The 21,316-nt window shown below is 37.1% G+C and overlaps 1 protein-coding gene and 1 non-coding gene across 27 annotated transcripts in view; one reads left to right on the forward strand and one right to left on the reverse strand.

Moving 5' to 3' along the window:
* The window catches only part of VPS13B (vacuolar protein sorting 13 homolog B), a 916,907-nt gene that overhangs the window by 313,109 nt on the left and 582,482 nt on the right, over window positions 1-21,316 (forward strand). Inside the window, exon 19 of one of the 26 annotated variants that reach the window (XM_064267956.1) lies at window positions 2,932-3,010. The exons of the other annotated variants lie outside the window; for them this stretch is intronic. Coding sequence (XP_064124026.1) covers window positions 2,932-2,954 — 23 coding nt within the window. The 3' untranslated portion in view covers window positions 2,955-3,010. Of the gene's footprint in view, window positions 1-2,931; window positions 3,011-21,316 lie in introns of those variants that run through there. 26 annotated transcript variants of the gene reach the window in all.
* LOC111750126 (U6 spliceosomal RNA) lies at window positions 6,502-6,608 on the reverse strand. The gene has a single exon (XR_002785280.1). It is a non-coding gene; the product is annotated as a U6 spliceosomal RNA (small nuclear RNA).

Below are 21,316 nucleotides of genomic sequence, written 5' to 3' on the forward strand. Positions count from 1 at the left end.
TCAGCGTAATTATGGATAAGTATGAATTCAGTGCCATTATTTTGATGTCTTTTTTTGTTTGTTGTAGACAGTTTCTTTTTCCCACTTAATTTTTTGTGCTGAGTAGTTTATATATTGTCTTTCCCTCTTATTCATTGCTGTGGATTCTGTTTCTCCTGAGTTTTTTTTTTTTTTTCTTGTATTTTATTTTGATTTGTAGGATAGTTTGTCTCCTTTGTGGTTACTTTAATATTTACCCGTATTTTTCTAAATTAAAACCTACCTTTTATTTCTTTGTATCGCCTTGACTCCCTCTCCATATGAGAGTTCTGTGACTGCATTTCTTAGTCCCTGTTTGTTGTTTTAATGTTGTCTCCTTTTACATAATAACATCGCTCCCTGTTTTGAGTGTTTTTTTTAATGGTGATTTGTTTTTGTGATTTCCCTGTCTGGGTTGACGTCTGATTGCTCTGTCCGGGTTTCTAGTCTTGGGTTGATACCTGATATTATTGACTTTCTAACCAAAGAACTCCCGTTAGTATTACTTGAAGTTTTGGTTTGTGTTCTATGAATTCCATAAACTTCTGTTTATCTGGAAATGCACTGATTTCACCTTTGTATTTGAGTTTTGCTGGATATATGATTCTTGGCTGGTAATTTTTTTCCTCCAATTCTTTATATATAAGTCTTCCCATTGCCTTCTTGCCTGCATGGTTTCTGCCAGTTAGTCCCACCGTATTCTTATTGACTCTCCTGTGTAGGTGACTTTTCATTTATTTCTAGGTGCTCTTGAAATTCTCTCTTTATCTTTGGTTTTGGCAAGTTTGATTTTAATATGTGTTGGTGACTTTCTTTTAACATCTACCTTACGTGGAATTCGATGAACATCTTGGATATATATCTTCTCATCTTTCATGATATCAGGGAAGTTTTCTGCCAACAAATCTTCAACAGTTATGTCTGTATTTTCTGTTATCCCTCCCTGTTCTGGTATTCCAACCACTCATAGGTTATTTCTTTTGATAGACTCCCACAAGATTCTTAAGGTTTTTTCAGTTTTTAAAGTTCTTGTACCTGATTTTCCTTCAAATATTTTGGTATGGAGTGCTTTATCTTCCGGTTCACTTATTCTGCCTTCCACTTGCTCCGTTCTGCTCCTCTAACTTTCTTTTGAGTTGTCTAATTCTGTAATTTTATTGTTTATCTCCTGAATTTCTGATTTCTGTCTGTCTGTGGGTTCTTCCTGCTAATTAAATTTTTCATTATGTTTCTGAATAACCTTTTTAATGTCTCCAACTGCTTTATCTGTGTTTTCCTTGGCTTGTTCTGTGTATTGCCTGATTTCCTTCCCCTTGCCTTGAAGGCTTCTGTATATTAATCTTTTGTATTCTGCATCCAGTAATTCCAGGAAGGCACTTTCATCTAGAAGATCCCTTGATTTATTTTGAGAGCTTGTTGTAGGGATTATGTTGTGTTCCTTTATGTGATTTGATATTGACTGTTGTCTCCGAGTCATTTATAAGTTATTGTATTAGTTCATTTTATGTTTGCTTACTGTATCCTAGCTTCTTGCTTTGTTTTGTTTTGATATTCCCTGATGGGTTGCTTGAATGAACTAGGTTGATTATTTTCACCTTTGAACCTCTGATGTCCTGTCACCAGATGGCTACCGCTGTTACCAGGTATATCAGTCTAGGAATCCTTCCACTGTTCTTGTATGGATTCAGCTGAGGTGCCCAGGTAGCTGCTCATCAAGTGTGTGGTACAGGCTCTGTTCTGTAGTCTTAGAGGGGCAGGTGTGATTGGTATAGGTACTGGTATGTGGTTGCTTCAGGATGGTTATGCTCTGAACAAGGCGGGGGCTGAGAATTGCCCCCCCCCCCCCCCGAGTGTCTCTGAGGAAAAAGTGACCTTGCTCCCTAGAGAGTACAGGTTAGGTGCGTTCTGCAGAAGGACTATGGATACGCATTATCCTTTGACCACTGTCACGGTTGGCTGGTTGACCTGAGTGGATCCACCAGTCCTTAGACCCCTGATATGGGTAGGTGAGGACCCTGTTTAATAGGCAAAGCACTGTCAAACATCAAACACGCACCTCTCCACCCCACAGCTGAAACAGTTGTAATCTGCTAACATGGACACAGGTCTGTGCACGAAGGAAAGGTACTCAAAGTCCACGGACCATTTATGCCTGGACAGAGGTCGCTTCTGTCCTGAGCTCACCAGGTTAATTTATCTTGCAAATTATCTTTTCCCCAAGCTGCATGTTTGTTCCTTCTGCAAGGCTGGGAGGATGGCTCTAGGCAATCAACAGAGCCTATCTCAGGCCTAGGGATATCAACAGCAGCTGAAGTTGCTGAAGCCGGCTTGAAAGGAGGTGGTGTGGTAAAATATACGCCAGTACTTAGCTTTTACTGAGAGTGCCATTCTTCTCTAGTTCTGGAGGTGTGAGCAGGCTGCTTCTCCCACGGGAACTGTGGCTGAACACTAGTATCAGCCTGCAGCAGCTCGTCCCGGGAATGGTGCCATAGGCATCTCGGCGATGCAGGTCCGGTAACTCCTCTCTGCTTCTGAACCGTCTCTTCCTTCCCCTGATGCGCAGTTCATTTTCTAACTTTGCCTTTGATGTTCTGGGCTCCTAGCTTGTCATAAATGTAATCATTTCACTTGTTTTTTTGGGTGTTTGTTGTAAGAGGGCTTGCCGGAAGTACCTGTCTATTCCACCTTCTCGGCCCTACGTCTCGTGCGTTTTGTTTTTGCAGCTTGAATTTTGCATTTAAAATCCAGTAAGAGTAATCTCTGTCCTGTCCAGATTTTGAAGTTGACTGTATAGTAGTTTTCAGACTGGCCAAAAGAGAAGACCAGGAGCCTTAGTGAATCAGTGGTAGATGATTCATAAATTACTGAGGGGTGATATTCATAGCCATCTTCGCTGTCCGTTCTTTCCTCCAGTTGTTTCATTTCATCCCTTCTAGAAGATGCAACTTCACTTGGAGCAACTTGATTTCACAGAGTTTTTGCATCCTTTTTAGTAAGTATAGTATACACACCAGTCATCATTATAGCATTGCTTTATTTTGAAAATTGATAATGAGAGTTAATTGTCTGATAATGTGTGAGAGTTTAAGCACTTTTCTTTGGAGTCATGTTTTTGTTTTTTTTTTTTATTTTCATTTCCCTCTTTTGCCCTTACTCCTCCTCCTCTCTGCTTCCTTCCCAATTATCACTCTATTTAAAGTACCACCAGAGCACTTTTAACCTTACCACACTCCAAACAGTTATAACTGTTTATGGGATTCTTACCTCAGGAGGCTGGAAGTTCCTATAGGCAGGGACCATGAATAGTATATGGTAAATATTGAATGATCCAAAGGAGATGATATTTTGCCATTTGTGTGTAGCATTATTGGCCATAGGCACACATCATTTTATGTCTAAATTGCTTTGTATGAAAAAAATGTAGGCTGACTTCAGCCTATAAAAAACAATTTTCAAAAAAAGAAAAGATGATACAGTCCTGATTCTCATATGGATATAAAATCAACAAGTGTTAAAGATTTTATTTAACCAACTCATTACTAATCAGAGAACCAAGAACAGGCAGGTCAAAGGAGAATTTAAAAAGCAGATTCATTTATAGATTAGGAATAGTGAAATAAATTTGGAAATAAACACAAAACCAGCTTCTTTCACAGTATGGGAGGGAGGTCAATTGAATGTGTACCAAACAAACTCTATTTGCATGCTTATAGTCAAGAATTATTTAGCATTTCTATCCTTCGTGTACAATTTAGAGATTTGTAAAATAGCTCCAAAGCAATGAAAGATGTAGAACCCCCATAGTATCATACTGAGATAACCTGGAAGAGTGTGCTCTAAACATGTAGAGCTCTTCATTGAAGCACAGATTTTTCCTTGCAAGCCTTTCTAAATTCCAGATGGCTAGGCTATTTTTAGCTGTGGGTGGTTTAAATATAGAGGCAGGTCAGAAGTAATTTTGTGAAGCTAAGATTCAGTGCACAGAAGAAAAACTGAAGGGAACATTACCACCAGCAGAGGGCAGTGATGAAGTAACAGTTTCCTTATGGCCAAAGGAGGAAGTATTGATTATTGAATAATTCTGGGCATAGTCTGTAAATTGTAACCTCAGTGTGACTTTTTAAATTTTGCCATACTAAGTTCTCTTCAGCCTGTGTGTTTGTCAGTTTCTGCAAGTTACCAGAATAAGGCATTTTTTGTTTTGTTTTTGTTAAATAAGTAAATAACATGTTCTAACTTGGTTTTTTCTAAGTAAATAATGTATAACTTGTTAAAACACTTTCTTGTGGAAAAGTATTCATACAGCAAATATGTCATAAGCTTTAGGCATTGAGGACATATGTATGTCTGAGATTTTTATTTTGGTGGTTAATTTATTCTGTTGTATTTTTATGAGAATTAAGTACTTTATATAGCATTTCCTAAACTATAAGAAGGTTTTCTTCAAATGTAAAAATTACATTTTATCTAATTTACTCCACTTAAAAGGTGGAATCTGAAATACTGTGCAAACATTTCAAGAATATAGAAGAGAAAGTTGTGTAAAATTTAATTACAGATAAAACAAAAACACAAATACACTGTGGGAAAATGACCAAAGGACACAAAAGCAAGAAATACAAATAATCAAGAAACACATGAAAAATTCAAACTCACAGGTAGTCTAAGAATGCATATTAAAATGATCAGGAACCATTTTTTACTTGTGAAATTGATAAAGACATAATAAATGAAAAAACTGAAAGCGGACAAGTATATAGTAATGTGAGCATTTTCATAAAAGTCTGGTAGGAGTATGAATTGGCACAAACTTGCCAGAAATCAATTTAGCAAGAAAAGATTAAGGACTTTTAGAGTGCTTATGCTTCATAATCTCACTTCTGAGACTATATACAAAGGGAGTAATCTAAACTATTGAAAAGACTGGTATTTAAAGTATAAAAAAAAAAAAAAGAAAGAAACCCAAACCTGATGATGTTGCATTGATTCCAACTCATAGTGACCCTATAGGACAGAGTAGAACTGCCCCATAGAGTTTGCAAGGAGCGGCTGGTGGATTTGAAGTGCCACCATTTTGATTAGTAGCCGAGCTCTTAACCACTGTGCCACTGGGGTTCCATTTGAAGTATAATTAACTTATATGCTTATGTTCTCTTCATATGCATATGAATATGTGAGTACATATATGTTCATGTAGTCATAGAAAAATTATTTTTTGACAGTAATTATCAATGCCTAATGGATTATGAGTCATCTCCCTTTCATATTTGCACTCTTCTATGATATAAAATAGTATTTGTAACGATTGCATAAGATTCAAATATCAGAAAAAACTTTTTTTTAATGATATTTGAATCTTGTGCAATCATTACAAATACTATTTTTAAATACTTCTTGCCCAAAATACTTTTTGCCAGAATGGTATTTTTGCTCACAGTACACATTTGTGCACAGTAATTCTTACATAATACTTAATGTTTAAGTAAAGTTCCACTTTGAAAGAACATATGTGTCTTGATAACCACAGAATCCATGGCTCCGTTCTTAAGTATGCTTTAGAGGGATCTTAAGGTATATCTGAATAAGATATCATGTTTTAAGATACCACAATTTGCATTTCTCCTTAAATGGTTTTAGTCTAGTGACTTAAATGTTTAAAATGCCTTTCCCCCCCTATAATTTGTTTCCTAGTTATGATTTAAATTTACTTTCTAAATGTAATAGTTGGATTTTTTTTTTCCCCCGTGAAGTTCCCACTGTATATAATTAGGTCAGAGGAACAGGGATTTAAAGCCAGGATCATGCCCTCCTCTGAAGCCTTTGCCCTTCATTCTATATTTGTTCACCAGCAGCTTTTGTATCATTGTGTGTGTTCTTGCTTAATTCTTTAGTAGTTAGCCACTCAGATGTTATTCCTATGCTGTCTGAGTAGAAGCTCTGAATGTCTGCAATACCAGCTTGTCTCCACCTTGAGCCCATGTACGGATGTTTCCACACAGAAGGTAGATGCTAAATCCTTTCTGAAAGAATTTCTGGATGAATAAAACATTTTGAAACACTTTTCAATGAACACATCAAGCATGTTTAATTAAAGAGAGCTACAAAAAAAAAAAAAAAAAAACCCAAAGCAAGCAGAAACAAATGTGAGCGTTCCATGCTTTAACTAACCCAACTCTTTATGGTCCCCCACCTCAGAACATTTGCACATGCTGCTTGCTTTGCTAGAAACACTTTCTCCTGCCACTCTTTTTGCCTTTTTACCTCCTATTGATCCTTCAAATATCAGCTTGGACATCACTTCATCAGCAAAGCCTCTTCTAATCTCTACTCTCGAATATTCCTTTTAGTGCTTACTGTAGCTTACAGTTATACATTTTGTGGTTCTTCAGTTCACTTTTCGTGAAAAAACAGAAAAAAAAAAATCCAACTATTACATGGTTAGCAGCTGTAGCGCTTAACCACTATGCCACCAGGGTTTCCTAAAAAAATATGGAATGCTTCATGAATTTGCGTGTCGTCCTTGTGCAGGGGCCATGCTAATCTTCTCTGTATCATTCCAATTTTAGTATATGTGCTGTCGAAGCGAGCACTAGAGTCTACTAAAAAAAAAAAAATTACTAGGGGAGAAAAAAAAAATTTTTTTTTTTTTGAATCATTAGTCGTCTATTCGGGATAGTGCAAAAAAGAAAAGCTTCAATGAATTATGATCTAAATGTTCACTTGAAAGATAGCTCTTTACATTTTACCAGAGAAGACACTGAAATGGCCAACCAAACATGTGAAAAGGTGCTCAGCATCATTAGCCATCAGAGATGCAAATCAAAACCACAATGAGATACTGTTACACTCCCACTAGGATGGCTAATATTTAAAAAACAAAAACAAAACAGAAAATAACAAAGATTGGTGAGGATGTGGGGACATTGGAACCCTTATCTATTGCTGGTGGGAATACAAAATGGTATAGCTCCTTTGGAGAACAGTGTGGTGATTCCTCAAAAAACTGAAAATAGAACTGACATATGACTCAGCAATTCCATTCCTAGATATATACCCAAAAGACTTGAAAGCAGAGACTCACAAAGAGACTTCTTCACCAATGTTCATTGCAGTATTATTCGCAATAGCCCAAAGGTGGAAACAACCCAAATGCCCATCAGCAGATTAATAGATAAACAATATGTGGTACATACAGACAACGAATACTACTCAGCCAGTGGGAGAAATGAAGTCTTGATACATGCTATAGTGTAGATGGAGCTTGAAGACGTTATTGTGAGTGAAATAAGCCAATCACAAAAGGACAAATATTGTATGACCTCACTTATATAAAAGGACAAGAAAAGGCCAATGTATAGAGACCAGAGTTTGTTAGTGGTTACCAGGGACAGGAGAAAGAGGGAAAAAAGGGGTTAATAGTGATGGAATATCATATTAAGGATAGGTTTGCACAGCCAGTTATCATAATTGCTGTCATTAAGGTGTATATATATAAAAAGTTATATTGGCAAGAGTTGAATTATAGATGTATTTACAACAACAACAAAAATAGAAGAGTAGCTGCTGAGGCTGCTTATATACAGCCAAGCACCTCATGGGATTTATTTCCTTGGCTTGGGGGTTTTAGGGTCCTGGTTCCATGGGACATTCCAATTAATTGGCCTAATTACGTGTTTAGTGCTTTTGTTCTATCTCCTAGTTTGTTGCATAGTTCCTGGGGTCTTAAAAGCTTTAAATTAGCCATCCAAGGCACAACAATTGGTCTCCATTCACCTGGACCAACAGAGGAAGGAGAATTAGGAATAGAAGGAAAAGATGAAATATGTGGTTAATGGCCTCTGTGAACCCGTGCCTCCTTTGCCATGACGGCAAAAGAACCAGATGGTTCCTGTTTACCATCACTGAACATTTTGATCAAAGATTCCATAGAAGAATCCTCATCATAAGGGGGAAAATGGAGAACAAAATTTCTAATTCTCATGACTCTAGAATTTATGGAGCCATGGTTGGTGGATGAAACCCTGAAACTGTTATCCGAAGATAATCTTTAAATCTTAAACCAAAAATGTCCCCTTATGTCTTCTTAAACCGAACAATAGTTTAGCATAACTAGTTAAAAAAAAAAAGTCTGTCTTGCGCATTATGCTCTTTTAAGAATTACCTATATGGGATCAAATTGACTACAGCAACTCCAAAGATGTCTTAGGAACCTTAGGGGATAATGAGTTTATATAAATGGAGGAAATACAACTGAAAAAGAAGGGTGAGAATGGTCACACAAATCAAAGAATGTAATCAGTGTCACTAAGTTGTACATGTAGAAACTGTTGAACTGATGTATGTTTTGCTGTGTATAGTAACACCAACAGAATAAATAAAATTTAGGGAAAAAAGATAGCTCTGAATATTTTAGTACATTTTTATATACAAATATATTGTCATAGTTAAAATCCAAGGCCAATTCTTGAAATTTTGCTAAACCCACAATGAAGTTGACACAGTCTAAACTTTAATGAAACTAATAGAAGTTAATACACTATAAATGATAGCTTTAAATGAAGTGTTTAAAAAAAAAACTCAAATAATGTACAAAATTGTGAAACTTCAGATAAAAGTAGGTTTAGTTAAGAGAAAGGGAAGGTAAAAAGATACTCTTTTAGCGAGCTTGAAGGGTATTGGCGTTTCCAGGACATTAGATTGATGAAAATTCTTCTTTTTCTTTATATTCTCATTTCCAAACAGATGGATTTTCTTTTTCTTTCTTTCATTCAACCATTATTTATGATTATCAGCTATGATGAAGTTTACTTTTGAATTCAAGTAGAGAAATAAAATATTTTCTTGGTGTAATTGGAAAAGAGTTGTAGAGTAACAGGAAGAAAAAAAGTCAAGGATTTAAAGGATTCAGTTCTATTTTAGAGCATGAGATTTTTTGAAATAAAATTAATGAGTTGTAGTTGATGAAAGGGAGGCAGAGATCAGTGAATAACCTTTAGGGTAAGAAAGGATGTGATAGCCCAAAACCCTCTCACAGGGTGATGGGCAGCCACTGAGTAGAGAGGAGAGAGGAAAGGAGGACTAAGCAATATTCAATTAGTAGTTATTATGCAAGAGTTTTTTAATCAGTTGGATGTTGTTATGTTTAAAATCCTGTGTGGAAGAATACATACATTTTGAGAAGGTTTTCAAGATCATTTTTAGTCCAGAAGGAAAGAATAAAGCAAACATTTTACAAATGGTCTATTGAATTCTAAGAGTTAAGCAGCTAGTGAGTAGAAGAGCTAATGGGTGGAAGACTTTATAGTCTGGTGTTCTTTTTATTATGTAAATTAACTTAAACGGGCATTTTTAGGTGGCCAGGCAGTTATCTTCATTCATTCAACTCATAATTTACTTGGTACTAGAACCAGGAAACCCTGGTAGCATAGTGGTTAAATGCTATGGCTGATAACTAAAAGGTCGGCAGTTTGAATCCACCAGGTGCTCCTTGGAAACTGTGTGGGGCAGTTCTACTCTGTCGCTATAAGTCAGAATTGACTGGATGACAGTGGGTTTAGAACCTGGGGATATAATGATGAACAAGACCCCTTTACCTCTTCTTAGGGAGGCGATAGTTCATTAATAAATTTGTACAGGTAATCAGACAATTAAAAGGCAGCTAAAATGCTGCTGTTAAAACAAAGTAGTATGAGTTCATATTGAAGGAAACCCTTAAATAGTTTGGGATTTGGGTAAGGATTCCTGGAAAAAGTCTCATCCAAAATGAGACATTAATTATGAGCTGGAGGAGAAACAGTGAGTCTGGTTTGGGGAAACTGCAAGTAATTTTTTTGTAACTGCAATTAGAATGTGGTGGGAGCACAAGGTAAGCCTGGTGAGATGAGCGAGCCCTCTCAGATTATATTGTTGGTGTCAGGTTCCACTGAGTCGATTCCAACTCGTAGCAACCTACATACAACAGAATGAAACGCTGCCCACTCCTGCACCATTCTCACAGTCATTGCTATGTTTGAGACCATTGTTGGTGCCACTGTGTCAGTCCATCTCATTGAGGGTATTTCTCTTTTTTGCTGACCCTCTGCTAAGCCTGATGTCCTTCTCTGGGGACTGGTTCCTCCTGATAACATGTCTAAAATATGTAAGATGAAGTCTGTAAGGAGCATTCTGGTTGTATGTCCTCTAAGACAGATTTGTTTGTTCTTCTGGCAATCCATGGTATATGCAGCAGATTTGCCCACTGGGATGCGTCCTTTGATTTCTTGATTGCTGCTTCCATGGGCGTTGATTGTGGATCCAAGTACAGTGAAATCCTTGACAGTTTAAGTCTTTTCTCAGTTTATCATGATGTTGCTTTTTGGTCCAGTTGTGAGGATTTTTGTTGTTTTTATATTAAGGTGTAATCCATAGTGAAGACTGTAGTCTTTGATCTTCAATAGTAAGTGCTTCAAGTCTTCTTTGCTTTCAACAAGCTCAGATTATGAAAGAACTTAAAAGCAGTACTTTGAACCCAGTTCATTCAGGTTCGAACCCCTGCTGAGAATTTCCATTTCTAACAAGTTCCCTGCTGAGAATTTCCATTTCTGACATATTCCCAGGAAGTTATACCTAAGAATCACCTGGGGATGTTGTTAAAATGTACATCCTGATTTAGTATATCTGGCGGTGGAAATGCAAATTGTCAGTCAGGAACTTCTTAGGAATGCAAATTCAGCAGAGGTGTGGACAAGACCAAACTGATTGGAAGCCCTGCTTAAAAGTCATTTTGAAAAGTTTGGACTGAGTGCCAGACTATACTTTAGAAACTAGTTTAGGCAGTCTTGTGGCTGAAGATAAAAATCCTGGAGATAGGGAGATCAGTTAGGGGAATGTTTCAATGAAAGACATGGTAATGTCAGTGGAGACAACTACACAGATGTGTTGGAATCAGCAGGAGTTGATGATTAACTTAATAATGGCTAAGGGAAAGGATATGATTGGCAAGCACCCAGTGTTCTGGTTTGAAGAGTTGGCTAGATAGTAGAGGGCTTTCACTGCAATAAGGATCAAAGGAAGGAGAACTAAGTTTTATTTAGGGTGATAGAGGCAATTGGTGTGATAATATTAATTTTTAAAAAATTCTTATGTGGCAGTTATTATTCTAAGATTTTATGTAGAACCTAGACAATTTGACTGTAGAACTCATACTCCTAACCATTACGCCAGAGGGCACAGACTTTGGAGAAAATCAAACCCCGAATCATTGTGTTTTTGGTTCATTGAATTCCATTTAGTTTTACTTACTGACTGCCAGCTGCACGCAAGACACTGCTAGAAGCTGGTGTAAAAAGGTATTCAATACAGAGCTTGGTCAGGTAGCAGAGGCACACACACAGCTAATTCTAAAAGCGATCTTGACTTTAACAAATGTTGTAATTCATTGGTTGGAAAGTGCTGCTATCTGAAAATAGGGTGGGTGGAGGAGTGATTAATTAGAATGAAATTTGGGAGAGGTTTGAAAGATACTGGGAGAGGTTTCTCAAAGGATTGATATTTAACCCTTGAATGATAAAGATTGCACATGGGTTGAAAATTCTTACTATATTCTTTTGCAGATACTCTCAATTATATTCTTATAAAATTGTAAAGTGTAAACCTCTTGTTAAAAAGTGTTTATGGTAAGGTAGTTTTCCTCTAACATATTTGAGTGTATTCAGGTAACTGTAATTAGAAAGTCATATTTTAAAAGTTATATAATTTAAAATGTGATCGTAAAATATAAAATGTTTGGAATATTTGTTACTGCTGCTTTTGTTTTCTAAGACAAATTTTTAAAAATAAATATTGAGATCATTAGATTATATTTAGTATGTGGTTTAGCTTGGAGTTAATTATTAAGTAGAACTTGATTTTTAGCCTTAGAAAAACAAATGCAGAAGTTAATAAAACTTCTTTATTGGATTCACTGTTAACAAAGCATGGCATAAGTCAGCTTGTGAAAGGGATGACTTAACACAACTGTTGATGCATTTGGAGTGAAACATCTTTATCAAGTTAATAGAAGAAGCAGTCATGCCCTACTTGAATTACTCATTTATAATAGCTGAGCAGCAGCCTGCATGTGGACTTTGAAATCCTGGGAAATAAGATGCTTGCATACATCCAAATGTCTAAATCCTTTACTTTTCAACAGCTGGAAAATGTTGAGCTCCAGTGTTATCTACTAGGTTTTTGGCCTTTAGGGATATGTGATCAATTTGATTACTGACCGACCAGCTTTATCCATTAGTTACAATGAGTATAGCCTCTGTACTAACCCTCTGAAGTTTGTAGCTTAAAAGTTCATGTTAATATAGTGTATATTTAAAATTTATAAAAATTAAGCACGTGAACCTGATGTTTTTATTTTGCTGAAGTTTACCACATACATGTAACAGATTACTAAAAACTCAAATAATTTTAGATATAAAAATAACATAAACATTTAAAAAGCATTTTGATATGAAAATTGATTTGTTTAAATACAGTCTGAAAAATGTGTTTGTCTTTAAGGGTCACAAAATATGCTACATATATTGCTGTTCTGGTATGAATTTTTGGGTATGAATTTTATATATTAGATCCACTTGTGTGTAAAGTCCCTGTAATTTTACTAAAATACAGGCTATGGTTTATTTGAATCACAGCTACTTATAAACAAAGCAACTAATTATAGTTGCTTGTTTCTTGTTTGTCTTCTTTTCAGTATTTTTTTTTTTTTTTTTGATGTCCAGTGCAAAGACAATTTTTTAGGAAATACTGTGGAGCGATATAGCATAGCTTAAAAAAAAGATCAATGTTATATGAAGGAAGAAATGTGTTTGTAACTTTGAGGCTGTTACTCTTGAATTTTACTCTGAAACCCAGTCTTTGAGTAAATCACTTGGATCTCTCTGATTTTTTTCTTAATCCTTTAAATGGTTTCAACGACAGGCACCGAGTGCTTTTGTATTGTCTATTGCATAAAAACATCCTTTCAAAGAGGGTGTCATCACTCACATTGTAAATGAAGTGAATCTGTTTATTATTATTGCTTATTATAATACTTTCCTGGCATGACAGTAAAATGACTATTCTAACAAAATTGGTATATTGTAACAATATTGAACAGATGAAAATAAAATTGAGGAGGGCACCATGTGAGCTGGTGTATAGGCAACATTGTTGATATTGACAGGCTTCTTTTATTTATTTCTAAAAATATTTTGTGTTTTTGGTGAAAGTAAGTCCAGTTTTTTGTTTTGAGTTGATATGTTTAAAATATTTGTCAGTTTTGAACTTCTGGCCAAAATGGTACTATAGACAGAAGCAACACGCCATCCTTCCACAGCAAAGACACGAAAGACTTAAGTAAAACAGAGACAAACATCATTCCTGGAACCTGAAGTGCCAAATGAAGAGATAGAGAACTCAGCCAAGCACCGAATGGAATAAGAAAGTCACAGAGGACAGAGATCGAAGAGAGATATGTGCAGAGGGCCCCATCAGCTAATGCAGCATGGATCCACCATCTTGGACCCCAGTCGGGGATTGGCAGAGAGGGAGCATGGGAGAGCAGCTTTGCTGAACTCCCAGCAGGAGACATAGCACCCGGTAACCAACGATAACACACTTTCACACCCCCCTTCTCTCCCCACTGTCCTACATCTGAGCTTCCTGGCTGGCTGTGGTGGCATGGCCGACCGGGAAGTACAGCATCTGTGCTGCTTGGATTCGCCCTACCCATTTTGGAGATCAGCAAAGAGGGAGTACGGGAAAGCAGCTTCATGAAGTTCTCAGGAGACAGAGCACCCGGTAATGAGCGATGTAGGCTTTCCTTGACCACCCCCCTCCTCTTCTCCCCCCTCCTCTGCTTCCTGCCAGCTGCAGTCTTGGCCAGGAGGCATCTGCTTTGCCCTCAGACTGCTTGGATTCACTCTGCCCACACTGGCTAGGCTCTTGAGCTGGTGAACTTGTTCTAATTTTCTTCAACTTGATCTTTCATATGAGCAATTTATTGTCTTTTCCACGGTTGGCCCCTGGCTTTCTTCTGACTGATGATATTGAGTTATTCCATATTCTCTTTCCACAAGTGTAGTCCATTTGATTTCTGTGTATTCCATCTGTTGAGGTCTACCTGTATAGTCACTGTTCATGTTGTTGAAAAAAGGTACTTGCATTGAAGAGGTTGTTGGTCTTGCAAAATTCTGTGATTTGATCCCTGGCATCATTTCTATCACCAGGGCCAAATTTCCCATCTTGCAGTTCTTCTTTATTGTTTCTAACTTTTGCATTCCAGTCCCTAGTAATTATCAGTGTATTTTGCTTGAATGTTGATCCATTTCAGGCTGCAGAAGTTAGTAAAAATCTTCAGTTTCTTCAAGTTGGCCTTAGTGGTTGGTGTGTAAATTTGAATAATAGCCATATGAACTGGTCTTCCTTGTTGTTGTTGTTGTTAGGTGCCGTTGAGTTGATTCTGACTCATACTGACCCTATGCACAACAGAACGAAACACTGCCTGGTCCCGAGCCATCCTTACAGTCGTTGTTGTGCTTGAGCTCATTGTTGCAGCCACTGTGTGAATCCACCTCGTTGAGGGTCTTCCTCTTTTCCACTGACCCAGTACTCTGCCAAGCATGATGTCTTTCTCTAGGGACTGATCCCTCCTAACACCATGTCCAAAGTATGTAAGACGCAGTCTCACCATTTTGGCTTCTAATGAGCATTCTGGTTGTACTTCTTCCAAGACAGATTGGTTCGTTCTTTGGCAGTCCATGGTATATTCTATATTCTTCACCAACACCACAATTCAAAGGCGTCAATTCTTCTTCGGTCTTCCTTATTCATTGTCCAGCTTTCACATGCATATGATGCAATTGAAAATACCATGGCTTGGGTCAGGCACACCTTAGTCTTCTAGGTGACATCTTTGCTCTTGAACACTTTAAAGAGGTCCTTTGCAGCAGATTTACCCAATGTGATGCATCTTTTGATTTCTTGACTGCTGCTTCCATGGCTGTTGATTGTGGATCCAAGTAAAATGAAATCCTTGACAACTTCAATCTCTTCTCTGTTTATCATGATGTTGCTCATTGGTCCAGTTGTGAGGATTTTTTGTTTTCTTTCTGTTGAGGTGCAATCCATACTAAAGGCTGTGGTCTTTGATCTTCATTAGTAAGTGCTTCAAGTCCTCTTCACTTTCAGCAAGCAAGGTTGTGTCATCTGCATAACGCAGGTTGTTAATGAGTCTTCCTCCGATCTTGATGCCCTGTTCCTCTTCATATGGTCCAGCTTCTCAGATTATTTGTTCAGCATACAGATTCAGTCGGTATGTTGAAAAGATACAACCCCAATGCACACCTTGCCTGACTTTAAGCCAATCAGTATCCCCTTGTTCTGGCTGAACAACTGCCTCTTGATCTACGTAAAGGTTCCTCATGAGTACAATTAAGTGTTCTGGAATTCCCAATCCTCGCAATGTTATCTACAATTTGTTATGATCCACACAGTCAAATCCCTTTGCATAGTCGATAAAACACAGGTAAACATCCTTCTGGTATTCTCTGCTTTTAGCCAGGATCCATCTAACATCAACAGTGATATCCTTGGTTCCACGTCCTCTTCTGAAACCGGCCTGAATTTCTGGCAGTTCCCTGTCAACATACTGCTGCAGCCATTTTTGAATGATCTTCAGCAAAATTTTGGTTGTGTGTGATATTAATGATATTGTTCCATAATTTCCACATTCAGTTGTGTCCCCTTTCTTGGGAATAGGTATAAATAAGGATCTCTTCCAGTCAGATGGCCAGGAAGCTGTCTTCCATATTTCTTGGCATAGACGAATGAGCACCTCCAGTGCTGCATCTGTTTGTTGAAACATCTCAATTGATATTCCATCAATTCCTGGAGCCTTGTTTTTCACCAGTGCCTTCAGAGCAGCTTGGACTTCTTCCTTCAGCAACATCGGTTCCTGATCATATGCTACCTCTTAAAATAGTTGCATATCGACTAATTCTTTTTGGTATGACTCTGTGTATTACTTCCATCTTCTTTTGTTGCTTCCTGTATCGTTTAATATTTTCCCCATGGAATCCTTTACTATTGCAGCTCGAGGCTTGAATTTTTCTTTAGTTTTTTCAGCTTGAGAAACACCGAGCATGTTCTTCCCTTTTGGTTTTCCATCTCCAGCTCTTTCCAGTTGTCATTACAATACTTTGTCTTCTTTAGATGCCCTTTGAAATCTTCTGTTCAGTTCTTTTACTTCATCAGTTTTTCCTTTTGCTTTAGCCGTTCGACGTTTGAGAGTAAGTTTCAGAGTCTCCTTTGATACCCATCTTGGTCTTTTCTTTCTTTTCTGTCTTTTCAATGACCTCTTGCTTTCTTCATGGATAGTCTGAAAGCTCAGCTGAAACCTATCCTCCATGGGTGACCCTGCTGGTATCTGAATACCAGTGGCATAGCTTCCAGCATCACAGCAACATGCAAGCCCCCACAGTATGACAAACTGGCAGACACGCGTCTGCCTGTTTTCCTTGTAGGCATATGGATATTACCCTATCACTGACTGTATTGTACTTGAGAATAGATTTTGAAATGTTCTTTTTGACGATGAATTCAGTAGCATTCTCTTCAAGTTGCCATTCTAGCATAGTAGACCCTATGATTGTCTGATTCAAAATGGCAATACCAGTCCATTCCTACCCACTAATGACTAGATATCGATGTTTATGCATTCCATATTCTTTTTTGACGTCTACCGATTTTCCTAGATTCATATTTTGTACATTGCATGTTCCAATTATTGATGGATGTTTTTAGCCGTTTCTTCTCTTTTTGATTGGTTCCCCATCAGCAAACGAAGGTCCTAAAAGCTTAACTCCATCCACATAATTACATTTGGTTCTGAGGAGGCAATTCTTCCCCAGTCTTCTTTTGAGTGCCTTCCAACCTGAGAAGGTCATCCTCTGGCACTGTATCAGCCAGTGTTCTGCCGCTACCCATTATGTTTTTATTGATCAATTTTTTCAGAAATAGACTGCCAAGTCCTTTTTCTTAGTCTCTCTTAGTCTGGAAGCTCAGCTGAACCCTGTCTGCCGTGAATGATGCTGCTGGTATTTGAAATACCATTAGGAGAGCTTCTAGTACCATAGATACATGCAAGCCACCACAGTACAACAAAGTGATAGCTAGGTGGCCTATAGATATTTGCGTAGTGGTGATTCAGTGATGGAATTCTCACCTTCCATGTGGGAGACCTGGTTTCCATTTTGGGCCAGTATACCTCATATGCAGCCTTCACCTATCTGTTTGTGGAGGCTTTTGTGTTGTTATGTTGATAAACAGGGTTCAGAGGAGCTTGCAGACTAAGTCACTAAGTTGGACTAGGGAGAAAGGCCTGACGAGGTACTTCTGAATCTCAACCAATGAAAATTTTGTAGATTCTTGTTTGTGGATCACAACAATCATGGAGGTGGTACAGGATTGGGCAGCTTTTGATTCTTTTGTACGTGAGGTTGCCATGAGTCTGCAATGGTAGCTAACAACAACATATGTATGTATATATATGTACATAAATATTTATGTACACCTATGTATATGTACATATATATGTACGTGCATCTCCTTCATCCTTGTTTCTAGTGTTAATACAATAAACCATTTTTTCCAGGTTATAAAATAATGCAAAAGAACTTTTGCTGGGTGTAAATATGAGAAAAACTTTTCATCATAGTTAAATCTTCATTTAGTCTTAAAAAGAAACAAAACTTTTTCGTCTCAAAGTGTGAATGCATATTTAGGCAGGGACAGTGAGAAACAGTTTCAGTACAAATTTTTGTTTGTATGGGAGAGGGAGGGATGCTGGTAAAGCTGTTTCTTCTAATCATGGGAATATATTTCTACAGAAATACAGAAATTTTTAGACTTTAGATCCTAAGGTTTTAAATCAAAATCAGATTATAAATATCAGAAATTCTGACTTGAGACTTAATTTTTATTTTTCTATTGTTTTTTATCATGTTGAAGAAAATCGGAAAGATTTTGGTTTAGCGACCATTTATTTAATTAACTCTTTCTGATTTGTGTGTAGGAACTCTGCACTGCTATTTGCTAGCTATTGGAACTTTGCTGTTTTTGCTATGAACTTTGTAATAGCATTGACCCTTTTAGTAGTGTTTGTAACTTTAAAAAAAACTTAGGAAACTTGTCAACTATTTTCGTTAAACCAACTCTTTTTTTTGGAAAAAATGTTGCATGGCTTGACTAGGCTTCTAAGAGTTTATAATAGACATCATTACTTATTACCTTCATATTCAGTAATAGATTATGTGCTCAATCATGCTTTTTTTTTTTTTAAATGACAGTGTCCTTTTAGTCTCATGATAATACAAGCATTAAAACAGAGCTGAAAAATATTAAGAAGTTATTAACAATCATGTGAAATACTATGACCTAGAGGTTAGCTGGGAAGTGGAAATGGTTTAGTGCTCGACTACTGGCTGAGACGTCTGTGGATTGAACCCACCCAGAGGCACTTTGGAAGACAAGCCTGGTGATTTATTTCTGAAAGGCTTTAGCCTTGATAGCCCTATGTCACAGTTCTGCTCTGCACACGTGGGGTTGCCATGACTGGCATCGAATTGATAGCAAGTAACAATAACAAAAGGATAGCTTCTGGTAATATTTTGCAAACATCTTTTTAGTTTTTTTTGTACAGATAGATAAATATACAGTTCTACATGATTGAATTCATACAGTATATCCTTTTCTGTACCGTTTTTCCACTTAACAGTGTTTAAAAGTCCATGCCAACAAATACAGCTTTTTATCCTCATTTTAAATGACTTTTGTAGCATTGTGTTATATGAATAAATGAAATTCATATAATTAATGTCTTATTGGTTGATATTTAGGATTTTTCTAATTTTGTACAAACATTGAAAACGCTGATGGGAACAATTTTGTTACATTCATCTTTGTGAACTTGCCTAATAGAATAAATTATTAAAGGCATGTTTTTGTGCATTATTTTGCACTTGATAACCATAACCAAAAGTTTAATTTTCAAGTACATAATCAGAGCTAAATAAGTTTAACTACAAATTTTACAGTGCAGATGATTTACTCTTCAAATAATTAAAATAAATGTTTCTTGTCTACCTCATAATTAGTACATTTTTGTCAGATAGTAAGATTGTCTTTAAAATCAAGAAAGTGTGTGTCAGAGTTGTATCCTTTCACTATACTTATTCAATATGTATGCTGAGGAAATAATAGTTGAAGCTGGACTATACAAAAAAGAGCACGGCATCAGGATTGGTGGACGACTCATTAACAACCTTCGATATGCAGATGATAAAACCTTGCTTGCTGAAAGTGAAGAGGACGTGAAGCACTCACTGATGAAGATCAAAGACCACAGCCTTCAGTATGGATTACACCTCAACATAAAGAAAACAAAAATCCTCACAACTGGACCAAAAAGCAACATCATGATAAAGGGAGAAAAGTTTGAAGTTGTCAAGGATCTCATCTTACTTGGATCCACAGTCGACACCCTTGGAATAAACAGTCAAGAAATGCAACAATGCATTGCATTGGGCAAATCTGGTACAAAAGATCTCCTTAAAGTGTTTAAAAGTAAAGATGCCACTTGAAGACTAAGGTGGGCCTTACCCAGGCCATGGTGTTTTCAATCTTCTCATATGCATGTGGAAGCTGGACAATGAATGGGGAAGACTGAAGAAGAATTGACGTCTTTGAATTATAGTGTTGGCAAAGAATATTGAATATACCGTGGACTGCCAAAAGAATACCTGTCTTGGAAGAGGTACAGCCAGAATGCTCCTTAGAAACAAGGATGGCAATACTGTGTCTCACATACGCTGGACATGTTACCAGGAGGGACTAGTCCCTGGAGAAGGACATCATGCTTGGTAAAGCAGAGGGTCAGCGAAAAAAAGGAAGACCTTCAATGAGATGGATTGACACAGTGGCAGCAGCGGTGGGCTGAAGCATAGCAACGATTGTGAAGGTGGCACAGGACCAGGCAGTGTTTCTTTCTCTTGTACGTAAGTGCTATGAGTTGGAACTGATTGGACTACACCTAACAAGAACAAAAAGGTCCTCTTTATTTGGGAATTTCTAAGATGTTGTGTAAATAGTTCAGTCATTGCAGGTTTAGTCATATGTAAGTCTTTTTTTGTTTTTGTATATTGTAATGTTTTTATTCCAATTTCAAAATTATCTCCAAAATCAGTTTTTCAGTTTGATTTGCCCAGTATCATGTAGGAGAAAGAGGTTGGACTTTGGAGTCCATTTGCAAATACCCAATCACTTTAACTGTCTTTGTGACTCTGGAAAAGTTACTTAAGTCTCCTTGACTCTCATTTTTCTCATCTGTAAAATTTATAAAAAAATCTCCTCCCTTATAGAATTTATTTTGGGGATTAAAGGTAGTGAATGTAAGGAGCTATCATAGTGTCAGGGCGTGACAGGTGCTCATGAAATGAGACCTCTGCCCTGCAGAGACAGTTGGTTGTGATGGTCAAGGAGGCAGCATTTGAAGTTCCATGGCAATGTTACCACACAACTTGAAGTCTCTCTTCATCTGGGAAAAAAGGAAAATATTTATTAAAGGTTTTGTAAGGCTTAGGCTAAATCATGATATGAAATACTTAGTGTAGTTTTGGATAAATATTCTTTTATCACTAGTAGTATTGTTTTCATCAGAAGAATAATTCCACATTTAAATATGAATTTATGTTTCAGTTGTTCATTGTTGTGCTAAACTTTTAGATATTTTTATCTAACTTACATTTAAAAAATAAATGTAAAATATAATTAACATGGGCTAAGTAGTTTGCCTTGCTGAGTTTTGGTCTATGGATATGTAACTACTCCCTGCTCTTCTAAAAGGAGCAAATACCAGAAGGAAAAGTGATATTCCTAATATTAGATGTGTATATGCTTCTAGAAGCCCTGGTAGCGCAGCAGTTAAGAGCTCCACTGCTACCAAAAGGTCAGCTGTTTGAATACAGCAGCCGCTCCTTGGAAACTCTATTCTGCAATTCGACACTGTGTTACAGGGTTCTTATGAGTCAGAATTGACTTGATGACAGCAGGTCTTTTTTTTTTTTTTTTTTAATATGTTTCTAAATCTTTGATTCTACTTCTTTCTAATCCTATCTTTTGATATACTTCCTATAGCTGTTTTCACTGTAAGCAAACCAGTGTCTCTGTGTATGTGTGTGTGTGTATAAAACTGGAGGTGAGCACAACTTTGCAGGGCTCTCTTCCACATAGT

This window comes from Loxodonta africana, chromosome 14, assembly GCF_030014295.1.
Source record: "Loxodonta africana isolate mLoxAfr1 chromosome 14, mLoxAfr1.hap2, whole genome shotgun sequence".
NCBI classification, from domain to species: Eukaryota; Metazoa; Chordata; class Mammalia; order Proboscidea; family Elephantidae; genus Loxodonta; species Loxodonta africana.